This window comes from Carlito syrichta, unplaced genomic scaffold, assembly GCF_000164805.1.
Source record: "Carlito syrichta isolate Samal-C Ts95f unplaced genomic scaffold, Tarsius_syrichta-2.0.1 Scaffold6706, whole genome shotgun sequence".
NCBI classification, from domain to species: Eukaryota; Metazoa; Chordata; class Mammalia; order Primates; family Tarsiidae; genus Carlito; species Carlito syrichta.
Window position 1 is genome coordinate 323152 of NW_006950802.1, and position 22228 is coordinate 345379.

At 36.9% G+C, this 22228-nt stretch overlaps 1 protein-coding gene across 1 annotated transcript in view; it reads left to right on the plus strand.

The window, feature by feature from the left end:
• ARSK (arylsulfatase family member K) overlaps positions 1-22228 on the plus strand; it is a 48990-nt gene that overhangs the window by 15099 nt on the left and 11663 nt on the right. Inside the window, exons 4-6 of the mRNA XM_008050845.2 lie at positions 14769-15051; positions 17792-17963; positions 21139-21363. Coding sequence (XP_008049036.1) covers positions 14769-15051; positions 17792-17963; positions 21139-21363 — 680 coding nt within the window. The remainder of the gene's footprint in view (positions 1-14768; positions 15052-17791; positions 17964-21138; positions 21364-22228) is intronic.

The following is a 22228-nucleotide window of genomic DNA, read 5'->3' on the forward strand; positions in this document are numbered from 1 at the left end:
ATACATCTGATCACAAGACTCAGATGCTTAAAATGCTTCAATTTTTTTTCCTGCACTTTGGTTATAATCCCAAATCCAAACATGACCCTGCATGACCTACTCCTGCCTACCTACAGTCTCATTTCATACCACTCACTCCCTCCCTCAGTATGCACCTGGTCTTTTTAAAATTTTCTTTACATGCTTTGTACTACCTCTGTACTATTGCACAAGCTAGTGCCTCTGTGCAAAATCCTTTTCCCCCACTTCGTCCTGCAACATCATAAAGAAAGGTACATGTAGGAAGAGAAGTACAGGCTTTGCGTTCATCAGAGCAGAGTAGATGCCCAGCTTCCCTGAATACAATTCTTGTAACCTTGGACAAGTTCCTTGACTTCTCTAGGTGTCAGTGTTCTTATCTGTAAATTAGAATGAATAATAGATACCTCACTAGATGGCTGTGTTTTATATGAGTTGAGATAAAATATGTAATACACAGATTCAGTGAGATAACATAAAATATGTAACAATGCCTGGCACAGAGTAAGCATTTACTCAATGGAAAGATTATTATAAAAATGGCTTCACCAGAATTGTAGCTTAACATTCACATAACTCATTTTTCTAAAGTGCTTTACATTGCCAGTGATTTTATGGAATATCACAAATTTCTTTTTAAAATGTTTCTCCTTTTTAGAAAGTACGCTTTTTTCAAAGTAAGTTACAAATATTTGTATTACCCTATTCAAAATTGTTTTCTCTCTTTGTGTCCTCAATTGATAAAATAATAAAAAGAATCTAAGGTTGAATGCCATGTATTCCCTATCCTTATATGTGACATGATTAAAATATGGCCTGTCTTTTATTCCTCAGCAGGATAATGATTCACGACCTTGTCTCTTATTCCTATTTGCCAGCATAGGGCCAATATATATGTAAATGTCTGATAAGTGAATGAATGAAAGAAAAAGTTATATTGTTCTACCTATAGCTTATTATTTGATAAACATTAATGTTCTATGTAACCCAAGATCACAGCACCTGTTCATTATAAGTATTTGTATATATCTCCAACTAAATAAAATATATCCTGTTTTTAAGGTTTTTAAAAATGTTTTTAATATTCTTAATTTTCAGAAGTTCTTTCTTCTGTCATATGAAATCCTAAGATCATTAGTGGGAAAAAAAAAACACAGATGTTGATATTTGGGATGTCAGAGATGGCTTTTGATATAATAATTGCATGCAGCATCTTTTAATTTATTTGCCCTCTTATCAGAGATTCAGAAATTGGAATTAACTACCAGGAGTATTTGTATGAGAACTGTATGTGCCCACACAGACACTGGCAGACAAATAGTCAAGGTTGCTATTAATAGCATGTCTGAAAAGGTCATATGAATTGTGGAACTTTGTCTCTCAGATTTTTCTGTGCAAAGTTAAAAATGGGTGTCACAGAAAAAAATAGCTTTCTCAATATCAAATTTCATAAATAGAGGCATTCAGTGTTGATTCATTGAGTCACAAAATCAAAACTCAATTTTTGATAACTCCTTACCACTGAAATAGGCCATTTTTGAATCTGTTTGTATTTTCAACTAAAATTACAAATTTCTTTAATTTATTACTACAGTATTTCCATTGGCCTTTTTTAGGCATCAGTGATGCCTTCTTCTTGTGCCAGTTTAGGAACACTAATACAGTTAAGTGTCCCTTATTATATAGAATACACTATTCTATAGTAAGAACTCTACAGGCTGCGTGCTTATTTTATCCAGTCAGTTGTTGAACAGATATTGGTGGTAGTACTCATAAAAATGCTACTTCCTGACTATAAGACGTTGGGCAAGTTATTTATCTACTTAAAATCCGAGTTTCATCATGAGTTTACACTAGATGACCTTAAAAGTTCTTCTGCTCTGAAATTCTGTAACTCCAATGGAGGACAGTTACGTGATTTATATATTCCAGATATTTATCTGCTACTTCACATTATATATATTGTGCTTATAAGTTTATATCTTCTCATCAATTGAAAGAAAACATTTGTATTTAATCCATAGGGTATTTTGATCATTTTTGCTTTCAGGTAAATCTTTTTTGCCAATATATTTCTAATATCTAAAGTTCTGGTTCTCAACCGAGAGCAACTGTGCTCCCCACCCCCAACTAAAGGACATTTGACAATGTTTAGAGACATTTTTTGGTTGATACCACTGGCGGTAGAGGCCAGGGTTACTGCTAAACAGTCTACTGTGCATAGGACAGTACGTTTTCCCACAAAGAATCATCAAGCCCAATATGTCAGATATTTTATATTTATCAGCATGGTCTTAACCATGTTACACTTAAACTAATTGCTGACATTTTAAATCTTATTTCTTCTTCTATATTCTAACTTGACACTAATATGACAAATTTTTTAGCATTAGTAAAAACAAAGAACTGTTAAATTAGAAGTGTATAGAATTAGGAAGTGATCGAATTTATATAGAAAATGTTTAAAACTTCATTTCTAACATCAGTATAATTTAGTGAAGAAATTTAATATTAAGTAGTAATCCATAAAAAACCAAGACTTAAAGGTGATCCTTATTTAAGTTATAAAAGTAAAATCAGGTATTTACAACATTTATTCAGCTAGTATTTACTGAGCCAGCTACTATGTGCCAAATACTACTTTTAGATGATGTGAATATAATAGTGATCACAACACAAAATTTTCCAGTATCATGGAATTTACAGTCTAATGCTGTCAGAGGAGAAATTAAACAAACTACTGTCTTGTTTTTTGTAGCAGCTGTATTGTATAAAACTGAAAATCAAGTCCTCTTTCATTTTCTTACCATTGTCATTATGTATGTCCTCTGCTCACATAGCTTAATGTTTTTCTAGGCCAAGTCATGACAGGAAATTTTTAATTCTCTGAAACAAGTGAAAAATGAAGGGTTATTTCCAAAATGAGAGCACTGCTGGGTAGAACTCTAAGGCTTGAGCCGCTTGGCAACAGAAAAGGAAAGCAAATAATGGACTGCTAACACTACCTTTCCCAACCCTATCAGCCCTCCTGATCAGCAGCAAAGGCTTTCTAAATATGACCAGAGTAATGAAAAGGGGACCAGCGGGACTCAGAACAGCAACCTTAGAGCCCTTTCTTCAACCCTTCAATTCTGCAACCTAATAGATGTCGTGTGTATCTCATTTATGTCTATTAGTTTATAATCTAAGATTGTATATACCTTTAAATCAGTTTTCTCCATACTGTGAAGGAGTTTATTTCATTCTCTTTTTTTTATAATGAAGAAAGACATTCATTACGTTGGTCATTTTAGTATCTTTTTTTAGAATGCCCTACCTTATTGTCTTTATTGAAATTCAGTTTCTAGACTAGCATGTAATATTCTGGGTGCATTCTCAGCATGAATTTTTTTATAACAGTAGAAAGCTTGCTGTGTTTTTTGTTTTATTTTGTTACCCAGAACCTTCCCTTATGATGACTAGCAGATTCTTGGCAGAAGCAGCCCCTGGAGCTATCTTCAGATTTCTGTCAACTGTAACTCCTACATCAGTTTCCTGAAACACAAGGCATAGCTCTGACCTACAACCTCACTACAATTCTTGGATGTTTTCCCATTTAATTACTAAAATTTTATATATGTATATATGTGTATGTGTGTGTGTGTGTATGTATTTAGTTTAGCTGCCCATAATAAAGTTATCTCCTACTTCTGCATATTATAATTGGTGATAAAAATTGTGTTACAGCCTTACTGGCAATGATTTTTTTCATAATTATGCATATAATTTTATATAAATAATATAAATTTATATATATGTGTGTGTGTGTATATATATATATAGAGAGAGAGAGAGAGAGGAGAGGAGGCAATGAAGTCTTGCTCTGCAGCCTTGAATTTTTGGGCTGAAGTGATCCTCCCATTTCAGTACCTGGGACTACAAACATGTGCCACCACACCCAGCAATAGCATATATATGTATACTTTTTTTTTTTTTTGAGTCGGGGTCTCTCTCTGTTGCCCAGTCTGGAGTACAGTGCCAAGCTTACGACCACTGCAGCCTTGATCTGCTGGGCTTAGGCGATCTTTCCACCTCAGCCTTCCAAGTGACTGGAACCACAGGCATGTACCACCATGCCCAGCTAATTTTTTTATTTTTTTGTAGAGATGAGGTCTCACCATGTTGCTTAAGCTGGTCTCAAACCCCTGAGCCCAGGCCATCCTCTCGCCTCCGCTTCCCAAACTGCTGGGATTATAAGCGTGAGCCACTGTGCCTGGGTATATATGTATATTTTTAAGATGCATTTTATAATAATAGCATGTTAGATTTGATGAACTCTCCTGGAAGTGGACCATCAATAGACTCAAATGGAAAGCAGGAGGGAGAAACTTCTAAACAAAGACATCCAAGCACAGACTTTTCGGAGGGCATTAGAAAAACCAAAATTTGTTTAAGGAAACAATGAACAGTAGTGCTTTAAAGATGCTGGGAGAAGGACTTGAATAACAGGCTAAGGCAGCTGGCAGAAAATAACCTGCATGTTTCATTGGGTTTGAGATTCTCCATAAAGTAAATAATAATAACATCAGCCTTGGGGTGGTTCTCCTCTATTCTTTTCATCCTTGAACATTCTTTTTTGCACTCTGATCAACTCCCATGATAATTTTAGATGAACTTTTGGAGCCCTTGTAATTTTCTTGATTGATCTAACTTTCTATTCCTTAGAGGTTCTTCTGTTTTCCTGTAAGCAGTCTTTCCATCCTTCCAGTTGGCTCTTTTATTAACTACATTACATTGCAGTTAGCAATGAAGAATCTGGCTTTTAGCATCATTTTGTCTGGCATGAGGCTAAAATGCAAAATTTCAAAAGTCAGACACTTAACTATGAGAATTCTCAGAATTCTTGTACAGTTTTTAAAGAGGAAGGTTAAATGTCTAAAAGTGCATGGGTAAATTAGCATCCCTAATATTAAAAATCAATTAGTAACCACAGCTATATCTATCTACTTTCCTGCCTTTCTGGGGTAATAGCTTTGTGCTGACACTTTATCATACCATGACAAAATTTCTAAGGTAGTTTTGGTGTTAGAAACCATCCACCAAGATTCTTGGTTACTAGCTACTGAACCCTGGGCTAACTTAATTTTTTTTAACTCACCAGGTAAGACTGAATAAGCAGCAGTGCTGGAGACCCAGATCTAAAAACAGGAATCAGGTGATTGGTGGCACAGCAAAGTTATTCCATAGAAGCAGCCTGGCCAGGAGACTACTGCTGGTTACACACTACTACGATTAATCTCCAGCTAACCCAATGTCTTTGTGAAATTCCCTCAAGATACAGAATCCCAGACCTGAGTCTGGGATTGGGATTGGCCAAGTCTAGCTCACTTGCCTACTCTCTAGATGCCCAGGGTCATGGGAAGAGGTTGTATCACTGCTACTTCAGCTTCTATATTAGGAGATGGCACCACCTCTCTCATAAAAAAAAAAAACACGCAAAGGGGAATTTCCCCCTGAAGGCAGATGGTTTTGAAAAAATATGACATCCATCTGCATGGCTAACTTAGTAACACCATGCCCAGTAACTCACTGAGCTAACTGGCAAAGGTTTAATTATCTAACAGCTTTTAAATAACTCAAACAGGTTCCATAACCCATGCCCCCATTACCATGACAGTTGGATTTCTTTGATTCCAATTGACCTGGAGAATAATGATAGCTATCATTTATTAAGCTCTTGCTGCATGTTAGATATTGCATTCAATGTAAGAGAAAACTTTCCAGAAGAGTCCTAGGCCTTGTAAAGTCATATATTTGGAAACATAGATTGAAGGCTTAGGATCTTTAATCAGCAAAGGGAAATTTGGCAAATTTATCAAAAGATTAACTATGACTGTAACAGCCCCAACATTAGATTTCTTAACAGTGAAATTGTTTTAAATACTAATGAGCTTGATAGACAAAAATGTGTACCTTTTATAAGTCTTCTATTCTGAGTCTTAAATTGAATGAGAATTTCACTTAGTACTCTGAACATAGCAATTATTTTCACTACATTCTTTTGATTGGAGAACAGTCACTTGAGCCCCCATACATGAGACTGGGGGTGTGGAAGTTAAAGAAGATGTGATTATAATGTGAAGATTTGCATGCAGTGAAAAGGGATTTGGATTATCATCTAACAACAGGGGCTGTAGTTACACAGTCTCAAATTCTAGAACTGGGAGTAATTCCGACTCCAGTACAGCCTTTTTACTTCATTGGAGGGCATGTATTCTAGTTCTCTGATTAACATAACTCATGACTTCTTCTCTACTCTGGGTCTTTCTCTTGTCTATATCACTTCCAACCATAATTTTGACCTGTATGATCTGTTTTGGCTCAAGCTCCATCTTTTCTGGGACTCTTTCTCTATCTCATAGCTGCATCTGGATAAACCATTCCTGCATTGTTTTTTTTTCTAAATTCAAATTCTATAAATAAAGATGATAGAGCCATCTCATCCATCATGCCAGGCTCCATCATAAGTGTTGACCCTATTTAGAACCTATGAACTTAGTCCTTAAACTAGGTGCTTACACCTGGCCAGTCAATAGACTAGAAGGGACATTAAACCCTACATACTATGCCCAACTAGTGCCGCGGCCTGTGCGGCTGCCTTGAGGATCCTGAGAAAGCAGCAAGAGATTAAGAAAGACACAGACACAAAGACATAAAGCAAAGCCGGGGCCAGGTGGGACACTTTCCTTTGATGGAAGAGAAGTGGCCCAGAACTAGCTAGCATGTTTATTTTGTAGTCAAGCACAAAGGAATTTGGAAGAGATTCAAGGTCTGTGAGGAAGCTTGGAACAATGGAATTTTGTTGCTACCTAAAGGCTAGCTGTTCCGCGGTTATCTTGTTGTAACTAAGGCTTTATCTGCACTATGTGCACCCGGATGTGTGAGCATCTGAGATGCCGTTAAGTGTAGCAGGCTGCATCCCCTGCCTTTGGCTAGGATGCAGAGCTGTCAGTGAGACCTTGCCTTCGCTTGGGGCCTTTACTCAAGGCCTGCTACAGTGACAGTGCTCATCTGCTCCCCACATCACATCCACTCCAGACATCTCCCCCTATTTTATTTCCTAAACGTAGGTGATGGACGGCTACTGCGGTGACTCTGAATTGGTGTTGGAGGATTCCATATCTGACTGGCAAAAAACAAAGGAGGATTAGAGCAAGTATGAAAAAATTCAGAATATACAAAGCAGAATGTTTTAACATATTAAGGGGATTGAATCCTTTGAGATCATTAAGAAGATTTTGTGCTATTTGGGCAGGTTGTATGATAGGATCTTGGCAATTCTGGATGTCCAGAATATTGTGGTGGAACTTGAGCAGGTCTATGCTGATGTTATTGTGACTCCATATGCCTTGGGGAATCCCAATTCCAAAGGCTGCTATTATAAGAAACACAAGTAACACAAACCCAATTGTATGCTGCATGGCATCGCAGTCGTTGTTTCATTTTTATGCTGTTTATCTGGTTTCCCAACAATGACTACAGCCTCCAAGGCATTCAATTTTGTTTCTAGCTTTAAGTCTATAGATTCTTGCTGTTATAGGGCCTTGGAGGTATTTTGAGCCAGAGAGTTGACTAACTTGGCATTTTGGATAAATTGAGACAGTATGTCAGCGATAGTCACTACAGAAGCGATGACTGAAATTAAGGTCACCAATCCAAAAATTATCAATCCAACGGTCCTACGAGGCTGGGAAGCAAGCTGATGGGTGTAATTTCTGAAGTACCTGCAGTCCTACATCATCATACCAAGGGACTGATATGTTAGTAGGAATCATAACAAAGGGGGGCTGGTGTAAAACCAGGATGTCTTGTCCTGTATTATGGCAGGTGACACAATTTGTAAAATTACAAGAGTTACATTGTAAGGCATAATGGTTATCTACTGGGGTGACATTAACAGGACCTGTTAAAAGGACAAAAGGAGGTTGGACACAGTCCCAGATGCTATAGCAAGGGGAAGTTGTACAACAGCTTCCTGTCAAGTTGACCAAAGACCCACTAGTAAAGTTAACAAAATCAAGGGAGGCAGCAAGCCACCACAGTTCCTTTTGGATGTCACCTTGAGAAGTAGTAAGGATGATCCCAACAAAACCCCCAGGAGAAATGAATTCATGATTAGGATGAGAGGGGTCCAGTCTTTGAGAGCAATCATAGATTAAGAGGGGGGGTTCCCATAAGGTTTAGGACCATAGGCACAAGAGTCACACATTCTATCCAATTGGAGAAGTTTCCAAGCTCTATCCCTGTGCTATTAAGGCAGTATGGGATATTGGGGTGAGCCTGGGAGACATTATAAGTAGAACTAGGGAACCCCCACTTAGATATAGTTTGTAGATATTTATTATGTCCCAGGGGCCTGAAATTAGCTATTTGTGTAGCCCCATAGTAGGTTTTATTTTCTTGACTCATCTTAAGACAACCCAACTTAGGGGTGTTAGAAAGGCAAATAGGAGGGCTATTACTAGCCCCTGTGAAGTTAAAATTTGTACTATGGTCGGCAGTAATATGTTTATTAGACTGTCCTCCCAACATACAGGTATTGTTGGTAAAGACCGGAACCTACCCACCAGCCCAAGTAGCAGGTTGGAGAATGGGAGTGTCCGGAAAATAAGTCCAGTAAGGATTTCCCCTTGTTCCACCAACCTGGCAAGCAACAATGGGTAGCATGGCCATGAACAAGACTTGGGGGGAACTTGGCCCCCTAAGTTGTTTACACCTTGTTCCAAGTACTGAAATTAACTGTCCCTTGAGCAGGGAACCAGGGGCATGTTTCCTGCACAAAACTTAAGAATTCCTCTAGCTGAAAACCTTTAACCGGGCAACCACTCCCCCGAAGCATAGATTTTAACACTTGGACATACAGACTCCTCCCTTGGGCGCCAGAATTACCTGTTTTACACCTAGCTGAAATTAAATCCACTCCTTCCCTTCCCTTATTTTTAGGAGCACCTCTCTCGGCGCTTACCTTCCCTTATTTTTAGGTGCACCTCTCTCAGAGCGTCTCTTCACCTGAGATTAGGAGTTCTCTCGTGCTCATGTCCCTGTTTGGGTGCCAATTGCTGCAGCCCATGTGGCTGCCTTGAGGATCCCGAAAGAGTGGTGAGAGATTAAGAAAGACACAGACACAAAGACATAGAGAAAAGCTGGGGCCAGGTGGGACACTTTGCTCTGATGGAGGAAAAGTGGCCCAGAACTAGCTCAGCATGTTTATTTTATAATCAAGCACAAAGGAAGTTGGAAGGGCTTCAAGGTCTGTGAGGAAGCTACAACGAAATTTTGTTGCTACCTAAAGGCCAGCTATTCCGCAGTTATCTTGTTGTAGCTAAGGCTTTATCTGTACTCTGTGCACCTGGATGTGTGGACCTCTGAGATGCTGTTTCATGCAGTGGGCTGCATCCCCTGGCTTGGCTAGGATGCAGAGCTATCAAGCGAGACTTTGCCTTCGCTTGGGGCCATCAGGCAAGACCTTGCCTTCACTTGGGGCCTTTACTCCAGGCCTGCTACAGTGACAGTGCTCGTCTGCTTCCCACATCACATCTGCTCCCGACAAACTAGGTTACCCTTTTGGCAAGAGCTATGGCCGTGGTGGCATGTCTCCCGCAGTGACTACTTGGTAAATTCTATGACAGATTTTACTGAGAATAATCCACCCACTTTGTTCTTTCAGATTTGATGGCATTTTTTCCCAGGTTATATTTTCTGTATAATACTAAAAAACAAAAGCTTATAAAAGTTTCAAATGTTATAGCTAATCCAGTTGATACGTTAAATTACTTTAAAAGTGTAAGAAAAATCTTCCTCTTTTGTGATATAAAAATGGTGAATATGTGCTAAACCCATTAATGTTATAGTCTTCGCTGAACTATTTTATTACAGTTGTTTTTTTCCCAAGGTAGCATTTGGCCCCTTATTTTAAAAAATAAAATAGTAGGGTTTTATGTCTGAGTGAATACTAGGTGGAAACACTATTTTGGTAGCTAAGCAAGTCACATCAACCACCTGCCTGGCACAATGTCCTGCATGTGGCAGACATTCATTAAGCATTTTTAAAATTGAATCAGACTGCCTTTGTTTACGCATAGACTGCGGCAAACTTGAGTACATTGTGAAGGGCTGTCATCATTGTCATCTAGGAATTCAACATCATAAATATCAGTGCTCCCACAATGATGAATTCACCAGCAGACTAGAATATGTATAGATGGGATTTCACAACCTGAAGTCCATGAAACCCCTGAGTATCCCCCACACACATGCAAATAAAGCTTTTGTTTGAAATATATTAACTATTATTACTAATAAAAATACTATAATAATATAGCCAATATAATTAGTTATGTAATTAATTTATTATTATTACTGTTTAGTAGAGAAAAATTCACGACTTTCCTCATATTTACAAAAATATTCATGAATAAAAATGTTAAGGAGCACCAGCTACTGTAATTTCATCAAAAAAGAAAATAGTTGGAATTTATAAAGTCAATCAATGGAAAAAACATGCATATACTGAGTATTTAAAGAATGTATATAGAAAAGTGATGTGCCAACCTGAATTTGCCAGGGTTGGCGTGATTGATTCAAGTAGAACAGACTGTTTTTGTGAGTGATCATATGTAAAAAAGATGGATGACAGCGTTGTAGATCCTTTAAGAAATGTTATGTGTGTTTCTTTCAACTTTGGGAGATGAGCATTTAATAGGAGTGAGTATGAATTCCTTTTCTCTTACAGAATTACCAGGCTGATACAGAAATTTGCAAGGGCATTTTTCAGTATCATCATTTTTCTGTGGAAGAGACTTAGTGGAAACACATTAGCTGCTACAGTCCCATCAATAACAGAGAGAGAGAGAACTCTTAAGGTCTGAAATAGTGAATTATCTTCTGGAGAATCTTAGAAGCTGAAGATTTAAGTTTAGACTCCTACTTCATGTTAAAAGAAAACTGTCATGGTCTTATCATCAGTTTTAATGTGTGATTCTTTTCAGATAAGATTCTTACTGTGTAAACTAATCCTGCTACCTGTGAACTGAAGTATTCAAAGTTAATAGCAGTAGAATTTGGCACATGGGCATCAAAAACCCACATAGCAATGGCAAATATACAGATTTATGCAATAATTAGTTGAAATGTGTTAGGAAATTTTATTTTTCATTTGTATTGTTGAGGAAACTTTTATTGTTCAAAAGAACTAATTAACTGCAGATTCAGAATCGAACCAAGGTAGAATAATTCTATTTATAGGCTACTATGGAAACTCTGTTTTAATTATCCTGTCGAAAAATTGAGAATTTTTGCAGAAAAGAATTATCACACTGTGCATCTCAAACTTTAATATACATACAAATCACTTAGGCATCTTACTAAATGCCCATTTTAATTCAGTGAATCCAGAATGGGTCCTGAGATTTCACATTTATAGGAAGCTCCTAGGAGAAGCTGATGCTGCTGGTCTGTAGACCATACTTGGAGAAGCAAGGTTAGAAAGATCTGAACCTCAGGCAGTGGTAGGACAAGACATAACCAATGTAGATATATTTATCAGAATTTTTTTGTTATGATTTGTGTCCCTTTGAGAAGTAAAGCTCTTCTTATATTTTCACAAAGAGTTGAAGCAGACGTTGGACCTGACAAAAGGAGCATGACAGAATGACACATTGAAGCCTCTCCAAGTTTATAGAGAGCAGTCTCCTTAAGATGGGTATACTCCACATCTGAGCTCCCACCTGAGGATAAATTAGAGTGGTCTTCTCCACTGTACATTAATGAGAGAATGAGAGTGAAAAAGGCAGATAACATTTTGCCATTATTATAACAATAGTTTTGACCTCATGGACTCACTGAAAGTGTCTTGGGAATCCCCAGGTATCCGTGGACCGCACTTTGAGAAATGCTGCCATATAGGAAACTGCACATTGTATGTCTGTGCCTTTGCAAGTAACAGTAAATTTATATTCAGAGCAACCAATGAATCATAAAATATCCAAACCACTGGCAGTTTTGGTTACTCTTCATTAACACAAACCATTTTAATTATCCTGATAGAAACCACACTCTTGATATTCTGGACAAAATACATGCAAATGGAATGCAAACAAACTTGTTCAAAATATCCCCAGTGGTTAATTAATTAGAAACCGTATATTTGGAGGGAAATATAGCAATTACTGGTTTAAAAAAAAAGACAACAGAGCAGTGAAACAAAGAAATAGGTCTGAGAACATGGTCAAAAGCTAGGGTCTCCAGATGCCACAATTTGGCCTGATTTAGACTATCATCTTTGTAAGGACTGAAAACATTGTTTAGTAGAGAAAAGTATCATTTCAAAAGAGTTATCTTTGTGTTATTGTAACTGTAACAGATTATGAAGTTGCATGTTCATATTCTCTTTCCCTGTTTTAGTCACTGGAGTTACTGGCTGGAAGGAACCTTGTGCTGGGAGGAGGGACTTTCTAGATTGAGAATTGCAGCTCCTGTAGCAGTCACTGTGTCTACTGTTCTTTCGGTTCTTAATGATGGTCCGAGAAGATTGGGCTGGCTCAGAGAGTAGTGAAAGTAGAACAGAGAGTTCACATGGATTATAATTATTAATATGTATTAGATACCTTAAAAAGTGCTAAATGATTTTAAAATACTGTGGTATATTCACCTACCAAATGCATCACTTTATACTTTTGTTCCTCCTCACTCTCCTGTTTAAGGTATAAAGAAGTAAATTGTTATTTTATACTGAGGCACAGTGCCTGAACATGGGTCAACTAATCAAAGTAGTAAAAAATTGGGGAAAGGAACCTTTCACCTTTAACGATAATCTTGTCCCCCACTGCCCTAGCAATGCTGAAATATTTTGTTTTAACTCTACTCAAGCACCATCAGGTATGGAAATTATGCCAAAGGCACATGTAGGAAGAGACAAACGAAGATGCCACAAATATGGGAGGGTCAATCACATATTTTTTACAGAAAGGGGCAAAAATAAAGCCAAGGTTGAAACCTGGCCACAACGATAACACTAGGCCAAAAATAACTTGATTTGAGACTTTTTACCCTGAAGAGGATCTGGATTAAAAGAATCTCAGCAACAGAGAGGGAGGGCACAGACATATTACCAGAAAGGTTAAATGAAATCACAATCACTGCTATGGCGACAGGTTGGGTTCAATATAACCCTCTTTCAAGGCTAGAAAACCTTTCCTTAAAATGGGCTAGACTAATTCATGACAGCATCATAGAAGCCACTGGTTAAATCAGCACGATCAAGACAATAGTCTATACTCGAGCTAATATTATACAAAGACAGGCAACTAATTAGGCTGTATTATAAACTTGCTTCTTGTAATAATTTCTCAGCCATATTTTTCTGTTCTTTGGTTGAAAAGAAAGCGCTTTGGTTCCTAAGCGTACTGTATGAATCTGTCCTTTTCCTTATCTCAAATCCTTGAGTCCTACCACAAGTACTGTTGTTGTTATAAACCCCTAAATTTCCACTTCTGCAAGAGGTCTAGTAGTAATCTATAGTGAGATTTCAGCAGTGATTTAAACAAAAGACTGAGAAACTAATGTCATATTGTTTTGATAATGTGATGAATTCACAAAACTTCCTATTTTAGGGTTTCCCATCTGTTAGAATTAATTAGAATCTGTTAGCGAGATTAATTCTGCTGAAGTTCTAGTTTTCATTATTTTTATCAAAATATATTGAATATCTGCAAGGAAAAATGATATTTTTATTATGACTGTTTAAATGTCTTTACCTGACTTCAGAAGGCAGGTAATAAAATTCCTCTAATTTAGCTAATCTGTGAGTCGTTAGTAATTTTGTGTGGATTGACATTCTCTTAAGTGGAGTATTATATTTTAATATAAAATATTCTTCATTTGTGGGTTGGTATCATCTGAATTTTTAAAAACTCTTTTTTTAATAGATAAGATTGGGTATTTGATAGGGCATTTCAGAGATACTTACTTACTGAAAATTATAAAAACAAGCTTCCTAGAAATACTCAGTACTGCTTCCTAAACAATTATGTCAACTACACATACCTAGACATTGACTGAGAAAAAAAAAAATCAAGCAATAAGATAAAATAGACTAAAGATTTAAAGTTGAATCAATGAATAATTTAACTTGTAAATCAGCTAATAAAATATCTCTTGTTTATACTGGGTAAGAAGTTTGCCCCATTGTTAGTTTAGATTATGATTAAAATTATAGTTAAAATTGTTCTTTAGTGAGAAAAAACAGATCTAGAAACTATTTAAAAACTGAAACTTCAGAAATGTGAAGTATACATAGTAGGTAGGATTTTTAAAATACAAAGATTTAGTAATAGAAGGAAATTATAGTGCCTTTGTTAGAAATACCACTTTTTCTGAGAGAAAAAAGAAAAAATGCTGGAAAATTCAGTGAATAAGGAGAAGTACTAAGAACCCAAAACATATATATATATATATTACTAAATGTCTCACTATAAGAAAAATTAACCTCTCTACATAATCTGTCATACTTTTAAAGAACACATAAGTGAATATTTGATTCCTGTTATTTTTTCTAGTTTTTGAATTTGTAATGTTTAATAACTTTCTTATTGAGATCCAGTGCATTTCTTCTGAACATTTGCATTTAAAAGTTGTTGTTTTCTGTGTGTATGCCTAGTCAGTGGCTAAAACTTTTTAATACCTTACAATAACCTGTCTTGTTACTCCCGTAGTAATCGTTTGGAAGCATGGACAAGAGATGTTGCTTTCTTACTCAGACAAGAGGGCAGGCCTATGGTTAACCTTATCCCTAATAAAACTAAAGTAAGAGTGATGGAAAAAGACTGGGCGAATACAGACAAAGCAGTAAACTGGTTAAGAAGGGAAGCAATTAATCACACCGAACCATTTGTTCTTTACTTGGGATTAAATTTACCACATCCTTACCCTTCACCATCTTCTGGAGAAAATTTTGGATCCTCAACATTTCACACATCTCTTTATTGGCTTGAGAAAGTAAGTAAGTACACTATGTCAACAGTAGATGTTAACATTATGTCTGTTAACAGTAGATGTTAACATTATGGCTTATTATATTAACTCGTTTCTTTTATTATCACTTTTAAAGAAAAATTAGAAAATTGTATATTCAAATGTGACCAATAACTGGTTTGATTAAAAAAAAAAAAAACTAAAGGGGCAATTTACAGAAATAAGTGCTAAAACTCAGAAATCTACTTCTGAGTTGAATGCACTTGCATATGATATGTCTATAAGAAGAGAAACAAAGCCATTCCCTTAGGAATGTAGGCAGTCTTCACTTGGTACAGTTCAGGATCATAAAAATTACCACATCATGGCTGGGCTAGGTGGCTCAGCCTGTCATCCCAGTACTTTGGGAGGCCGAGGTGAGTGGATTGCCTGAGCCTGCAGGTTCAAGACCAGCCCAGGCAACTTAGCAAGACCTCATCTCTACAATAAATACATCATTAGCCGGGCATGGAAGTGCATACCTGTAGTTCTGACTACTTGGAAGGCTGAGGCAGAAGGATCACCGGAGCCCAGCAGGTCTAAGCTGGGGTGGCTGTGAGCATGCCACTGCACTCCTACCTGGGCAACAGAGTGAGACGCCAGCTCAAAAAGGAAAAAAAAATTACCTCATAAGCTGAAAGTGTACAAAAGAATCTTAATAGTCAATGGGAGAAGTGACTATTTTTCTGTAGAAAAAGAAAGGCTGTAAATAGAAATAGAAAAATAATAAAACTAATATTTAGTGTACCGTAATGAAAACATTAAGAATTAAGGGGGGTTTTGATACAAAACAAAAAAAGTTTGTTAAAAATTTATCAGTCCTTGCCTTCTTGTCATATAACATATGATACAAAGCAAGCATCTTCTCTAAGACTTGACAAATTTTCATTATTACTTTTTTAAAAATTTGTTTTAAGACTTGGGGTACAATTCAGGGTTAAATATAAAAATGTTCAATATGCAGGTACCCTTGTTGATGAGGTGTGCCCCCCTCCACCTGCAGAATCATACTACTGCCAGTCCCACCGCTCCTCCCCCCATTATTTCTTTCTAAGTTTGGATCACCATCCAACATTTTACCGTTTCCACTTTCAATGTCATGATGTAGCTCCAAGAGTTTCTTTAATGTGGAAATGTTTACCATTGTCACTCCTTTGAGATATCTTCCTCCTTCATGACAACTTCCTCATTGATGTCATTAAGCATGCCCTTACTAAGTTCCAAGTTCCTCTGGCTACATATCTAGAGCCTCTGGAATAGTGACAATGTCAGCATTCCCAGGTCAGCTGTTTCTTCTGTAACCTCATTTATGTTTTATTTCAATTTCACTACCAGCTTTATCATTTTTTTTTTTTTTTTTTTTTTTGAGTTGGAGTCTCACTCTGTTGCCCAGACTGGAATGCAGTGGCCGCTCCCGGTCACCGCAGCCTCGACCTGCTGGGCTCCGGTGATCCTTCCGCGTAGCTGGAATTACAGGCATGCGCTACCACGCCCGGCTGGTTTTTTGATTTATTGTAGACATGAGGTCTCGCTGCCCAGGCAGGCCTCGAACCCGCGGGCTCAGGCAATCCACTCACCTAAGCCTCCCAAAGGCGCGGGATTACAGGCTGAGCCACCGAGCCCGGCTACTTTTTTTTTTTTTTAACTGCACATTCATCTTTGTTGACCAGTTCCTCTTTTGATAATGTATTGTTATAAAGGGTCACATGGATTTATCACTGGGAGGCTGGGAGGCAAGAAGACAGCACAAGTAAATTCTCTGCTGTCTGTGCATGTACTGGATAGGCAATCTATGACGCACTTTGAAAGAAACAACATGATTAGTCACTGAATGTAATGTGTTTCTGTTATACACATAGTGATTTGTTGGGAGACTGGCGTTATTTAACTAAACTGTGATAACTGAAATTTGTGTATCAGCACCATGTGATGCAAGGACTACCTATATTTTGAATAGTCTTTAAACCAAATTTAAGTTACTCTAAAACCCCTAATCAGAAACACTAAATATAGTGCATCCTATTCTACAGGAAATAATATCAGAGTTTTAGATATTCCATATATTCTTAAGAATTTCTATGTGGCTCTATTTTCAAAAATTTGTCTGCACTTAGTATTAGCCAAATGAAATGAGTTATATAACCTTCAACTAAATTGTAAGTAAATGTTTGAACTTTTTAACAGTTTCATGACTAAAAGATATATTTGAATTAAAGGCCTAATCTAAATTATTTTTTTCAACACTGTAAGTAAGCATTTTATGTATTAAAAAGTAGTATTTCTTTTTAACAAGCATTTGGCTATCTCATTAGATGCTAGCATTGTTACCAGTGAATTATTAGGAAAAAGGAGTCCATATTCTTAGGCTGTTGATTTTAAAGTTTTGAATTGGTCATATAACTATAAAGTACTTAGATAATTTTGGGCGAAAATGCTGTCTAATTTAGCTAATATTTTTCATTGATATGTTTAATTTTAAAATTGTGTTATAACTATCTCACTACATATATTCAGATATTTATGTATACCTTTTGTTGTTACTGGGAATATTAACAATTTATTCCTGTTTTATGAATTTAATTACTATTTTCTTTACATAATTCATTGCTATTGTTTTCTGCTATTCTAAGTAATTAAAAATTGTCTGGTTCACCAAACATACTTGTTGCAGGAGAAGAATACTACTACTTTTCTAGAATAATTAAATTTTTTCTTCCTTTTATAGGTATCTCGTGATGCCATCAAAATCCCAAAGTGGCCACCTCTGTCAGAAATGCATCCTGTAGATTATTACTCTTCTTATACAAAAAACTGCACTGGAAAGTTTACGGAAAAAGAAATTCAGAATATTAGAGCATTTTATTATGCTATGTGTGCTGAGACAGATGCCATGCTTGGTAGGTGGCAAAATTAATACACAATTATATGAAGAAAAACTATAATATTTTCCAACAAACTGTGATCATACTGGTTGGTGGCTTGCATGAACATCCTCAGATATTTCTCATAACAGTTGCTTAGGTATTTCAGACTTAGAACTATGAGAATCTCAACACATATAGCAATTAGATATCTTGTGTTGTTTCTAGAACAAAAAGCTCTATCTTAATTATTCACAAATTCTCAAATTCGTAAATGCTCAGATTTGTTTACACATAAAGGGGCATAGAAAGCTACCATCTGCTTAAAACAAAATTTTTTTTAAAAAATGGGTACCTGCATAATCAATGTTTGTATACCTAACCCTGAATTGTACCCCACATCTTTATAATTTTTAAAAAAAACAAAAAACAAAAAACTTTTTACTGGCCTTAACAAAGATCGGTACTTAACAAAGATCAGTACATGTGTAACAGGTATAAGGCAGCTTGGGTTCTAAGAGATGAGCAAATTTACTTGTAGAATTTTGTGACTTCTTCCAGGCTTATAATGACTACAAAACAAATTCATTCTCCCCAGGCCCTTTAGAGCAAGGCTTAATAAATCTGAAATCAGTTTTCCCATATATATTCCCTTCCAAAATCACATTTAATATCCTTCCTTCATTCAGGCTCAAGGCAAGCTCAGAACCAAAGCTGCCTCCACAGGATTATTGTTAAGACAGCATTTTGCCAGTCACAGAGTTGTGGAAGTTTCCAGTTTATGTATGGAGAAACCCGGCCTTAAAAAGCATGTTTTTGTAACAAAAGTTATTTTTATAAAGCCATGCCCTTTCTTTTGCTTAGGAATGGAGCATTTTTGTATTAGTGAAGTGTGGGTAGGTAGTGCCTCTTCTATACAGAGTAAACCTTGGGAGTGACTAGTGAAATATTATTTGTTTAAAAACTTTCATTAGGTAAAATTAGATAAGAATTCGGCAGAAAACAAAAAAGAAAAAGTAGATAAATTATTTATAATGTAGCAAGTATAAAAGTGTATTTAAAGATTCATAAGGACTTTTCAAGTACTCAATGTTAATGAAAATAAGACCTCTAATAAGCTTCTTTAATCCTAAATCCATACATCTGTTGAATTATATTTCACTGATACTCTGATATTAGGGAACATTCACCCATATGCACCCCAGAAATTGCATTTGAAAGCTTAAAGCCATATGTGCATCCATGTCTACTAAATGAAGTATAATGTTGCTACAGGGAGTATAAGAACACTTGACTCTTAAAGTCTCTTGGGGGAAAAAATGCAATGACTTGCTTTCTTGAAGTTATAGAAGTTTCTTGAAGTTATATATTGCATCTTCATGTTTAAATCTATACTGGCTGGTCACCAGATAGTATGTATTACTGTTCCTTGTGTTTGCTCAACAAACAGTTAGTAGCTGTCAAGCACTGTGTTGGGCACTGAATACTACTAAGGCAATCACACATTAATTAAAGACACTCTAGGGTCTTTCTCCACCCCAGGGCCTTTGTTTTCTGCTCCCTCTGCCTGGAATGCCCCTTCCTTTTGCTTTTTCCACTGCTGCCTTATTCTCAGTCTTTAGCACTCAGCTCCGATACTACATCGCCAGGGATATCTGTCTTCCCAATATACCAGCCCCATCAATCTCCTTACTTTCCACCTTGTCATGCGTTTACATCATAATATTAATTACTTCATCTATTAACCTGTTTACTGTCTGTCTCCCCTGAAGAATGCAAGGTCATGAGGGCAAGGACATGTAGTCTCATTCACCATTGCATCCTAAGTCCCTAGCATTATGTTCACAGAGCCTGGCACATAGCCAGCGCTCAGTAAACATTTATTAAATGAGTGTGGATGCCAGGAATTATAATATGTTGTTGTAACTATAGTAACATACTAGTTGTAGGGGTCTTGGAGAACAGAGAGATTTACTCTACCTGGAGGAGCAGGGAATGATGCTTCACTAGAGACATGATGCTCTAGCTGGGTCTTAAGGGAAGAATGGGAATTTGCCAAGTGGAAGGTGGGAGAAAGGGCATTAATCATAGAAGACAGAGTATGTGCAGAGCCGAGAAAGTACAAACTAATATGGCATGTTCAGGGGATTCTGAGCCGGTTAGGATTGCTGAAAAGTAAAGGTTTGGCAGAGAGTTGAGGATGCTGATGTTAAAGAATGGAAAAGGGTCTTTCATGTCAGGCTAAAGAATTAGACAGTGAGAAGCTGTGAAAAGGTTTTAAGCAGGGATGTGACGTGATCATGATAGGCATTTTAGATAGCCTCCAGGTGTACAAAGGATACTGTGGGGTGTGTGGGAGGTGGGCATGAGGAATGGAGTCAGGACCGATTAGGAAGTGATTCCAGCTGTCCAGCTGAAAGATCATGAGGGCCTCAACTCTATGAATAACTGAGTAGAGCAGGGAGGGTCTCAATTCTCAGAAACAATGGGCTTTTAAAATAATACAAACCCCAGTACCCCAGATTCGGGAACTGCCAAAATAGGGAAGCCTCTCTGACTTATGTTTTATTGTGATCGTCTTAATTACAATGAGAAGGAACACAGGGACTGGTCAGAGGAATTTTACTGTGCAGTGATTCCCTATCCAAGAATATGCTAAACCATACTACTATCTGTGCTGCCTCCAACACTTCTTCAAAGGCGGGAAGCCCTCAGCCAACTTCATGAGTGTGAGCTGGTGATTGCTTAGGGGTTTGGGAGGAAAATTAGCAGAGGAGTTTTGACCGTTTTTATCATTCCCTGTTGCACATAAACTGTGGGTCAGTGGCGATATCAGTGGTTTTACCATCTGAGACAAGTACAGTGCTGACATCCAGCTTGTCTTTCTTTTCTCATTCAAGACAATGAGGGAAGATCTTTTTGCTTCCATCCTCTGACAGAAACATAGAAAGTAAGACAGCATGATCTCCAGATACAGATGCTTTGAGCAAGAGTCCCTATGAGTATTATATTTTCTCCTTCTCGCTAGTCTATCAGTTGAGGAGTGAGCACATGAAACTTGGTATGACTCACTTAAGAACATTAGATATTATCCAGATGTTAAGAAGCATAAAGACAAACTTTTATCAAGTAGAGTTGTTTAAACTTAATGTGATAGAATAGAGCATGACCTCAAAGCTAATTAACAGATTTATCTTGATTTCCGTGGTAGGTGAAATTATTCTGGCTCTTCACCAGTTAGATATCCTTCAGAACACAATTGTCATATATTCCTCCGACCATGGAGAGCTGGCCATGGAGCACCGGCAGTTTTACAAAATGAGTATGTATGAAGCGAGTGCACATGTTCCACTTTTGATCATGGGACCAGGAATTAAGGCCAACTTGCAAGTATCAAATGTGGTTTCGCTTGTGGATATTTACCCTACGATGCTTGGTAAGTAATGCAGTTCTGTAAATATTTGTTTGTAATAATGCTGGAGAACGAACAAGCCAAGTAGTCAGAGGTCTTGCTGACTTGTTTATAACCCTGAGCAACTCATTGAACTGTGAGCCTCATGCAAAATGAGGGTAGTATTTCTCATGTTTCTGTGGCCTTCACTTACTATAGTCATTTTCCCTTTAAAAGATTTACAATCAGAATATGACTATAAAGTAAGCTGTGTAAGATATTCAGGTTTATAACTTTATAGATATATTTTATTCATTGTTTGATTCTCTACCTCCCTATACTGTAAGCATTTCCTTTTTGGGTTATTCTATCGACTTGGAAACTGCTATGAACATATTTTTCTTCAGACTCTTTAGATAGTTCTGTATTATTTGCTTAACTAGCTTCTTAGTTCTACAAGCACTGCATGGGTATAGAAAAGCAACATTTAGATAGGGGTAGTTAGCAGTTTTTGTCGAAAATACTAGAAAAACAACATCATCACATTCAAATAGAAATTATATAGAACTGTTAATTTTGATCTAGTTCAGCAAAGTTACTTTAAATTCTTTAGTGTTTAAACTCTGTAATCCCTCTATTCTAAGGCACCATCAGTGCAAAAAGTACCATCAATTCATAAATTTTGGTGAAAGAAAAAGAAAACACAAGATACATAGATATATACGTATCAATGTATGTTCTCTAATTTCAGAAATGTTAAAATGTGAAAGAAACGTGCATCTTAAAATCAAAAAAATAGAAGAGTTCTTTTTATATCCTTTCTGCTACAAAGCCTTTCCTTTTTTTTTTTTTTTTGAGTTGGAGTCTCACTCTGTCACCCAGACTGGAGTGCAGTGGCCGCTTCCTGCTG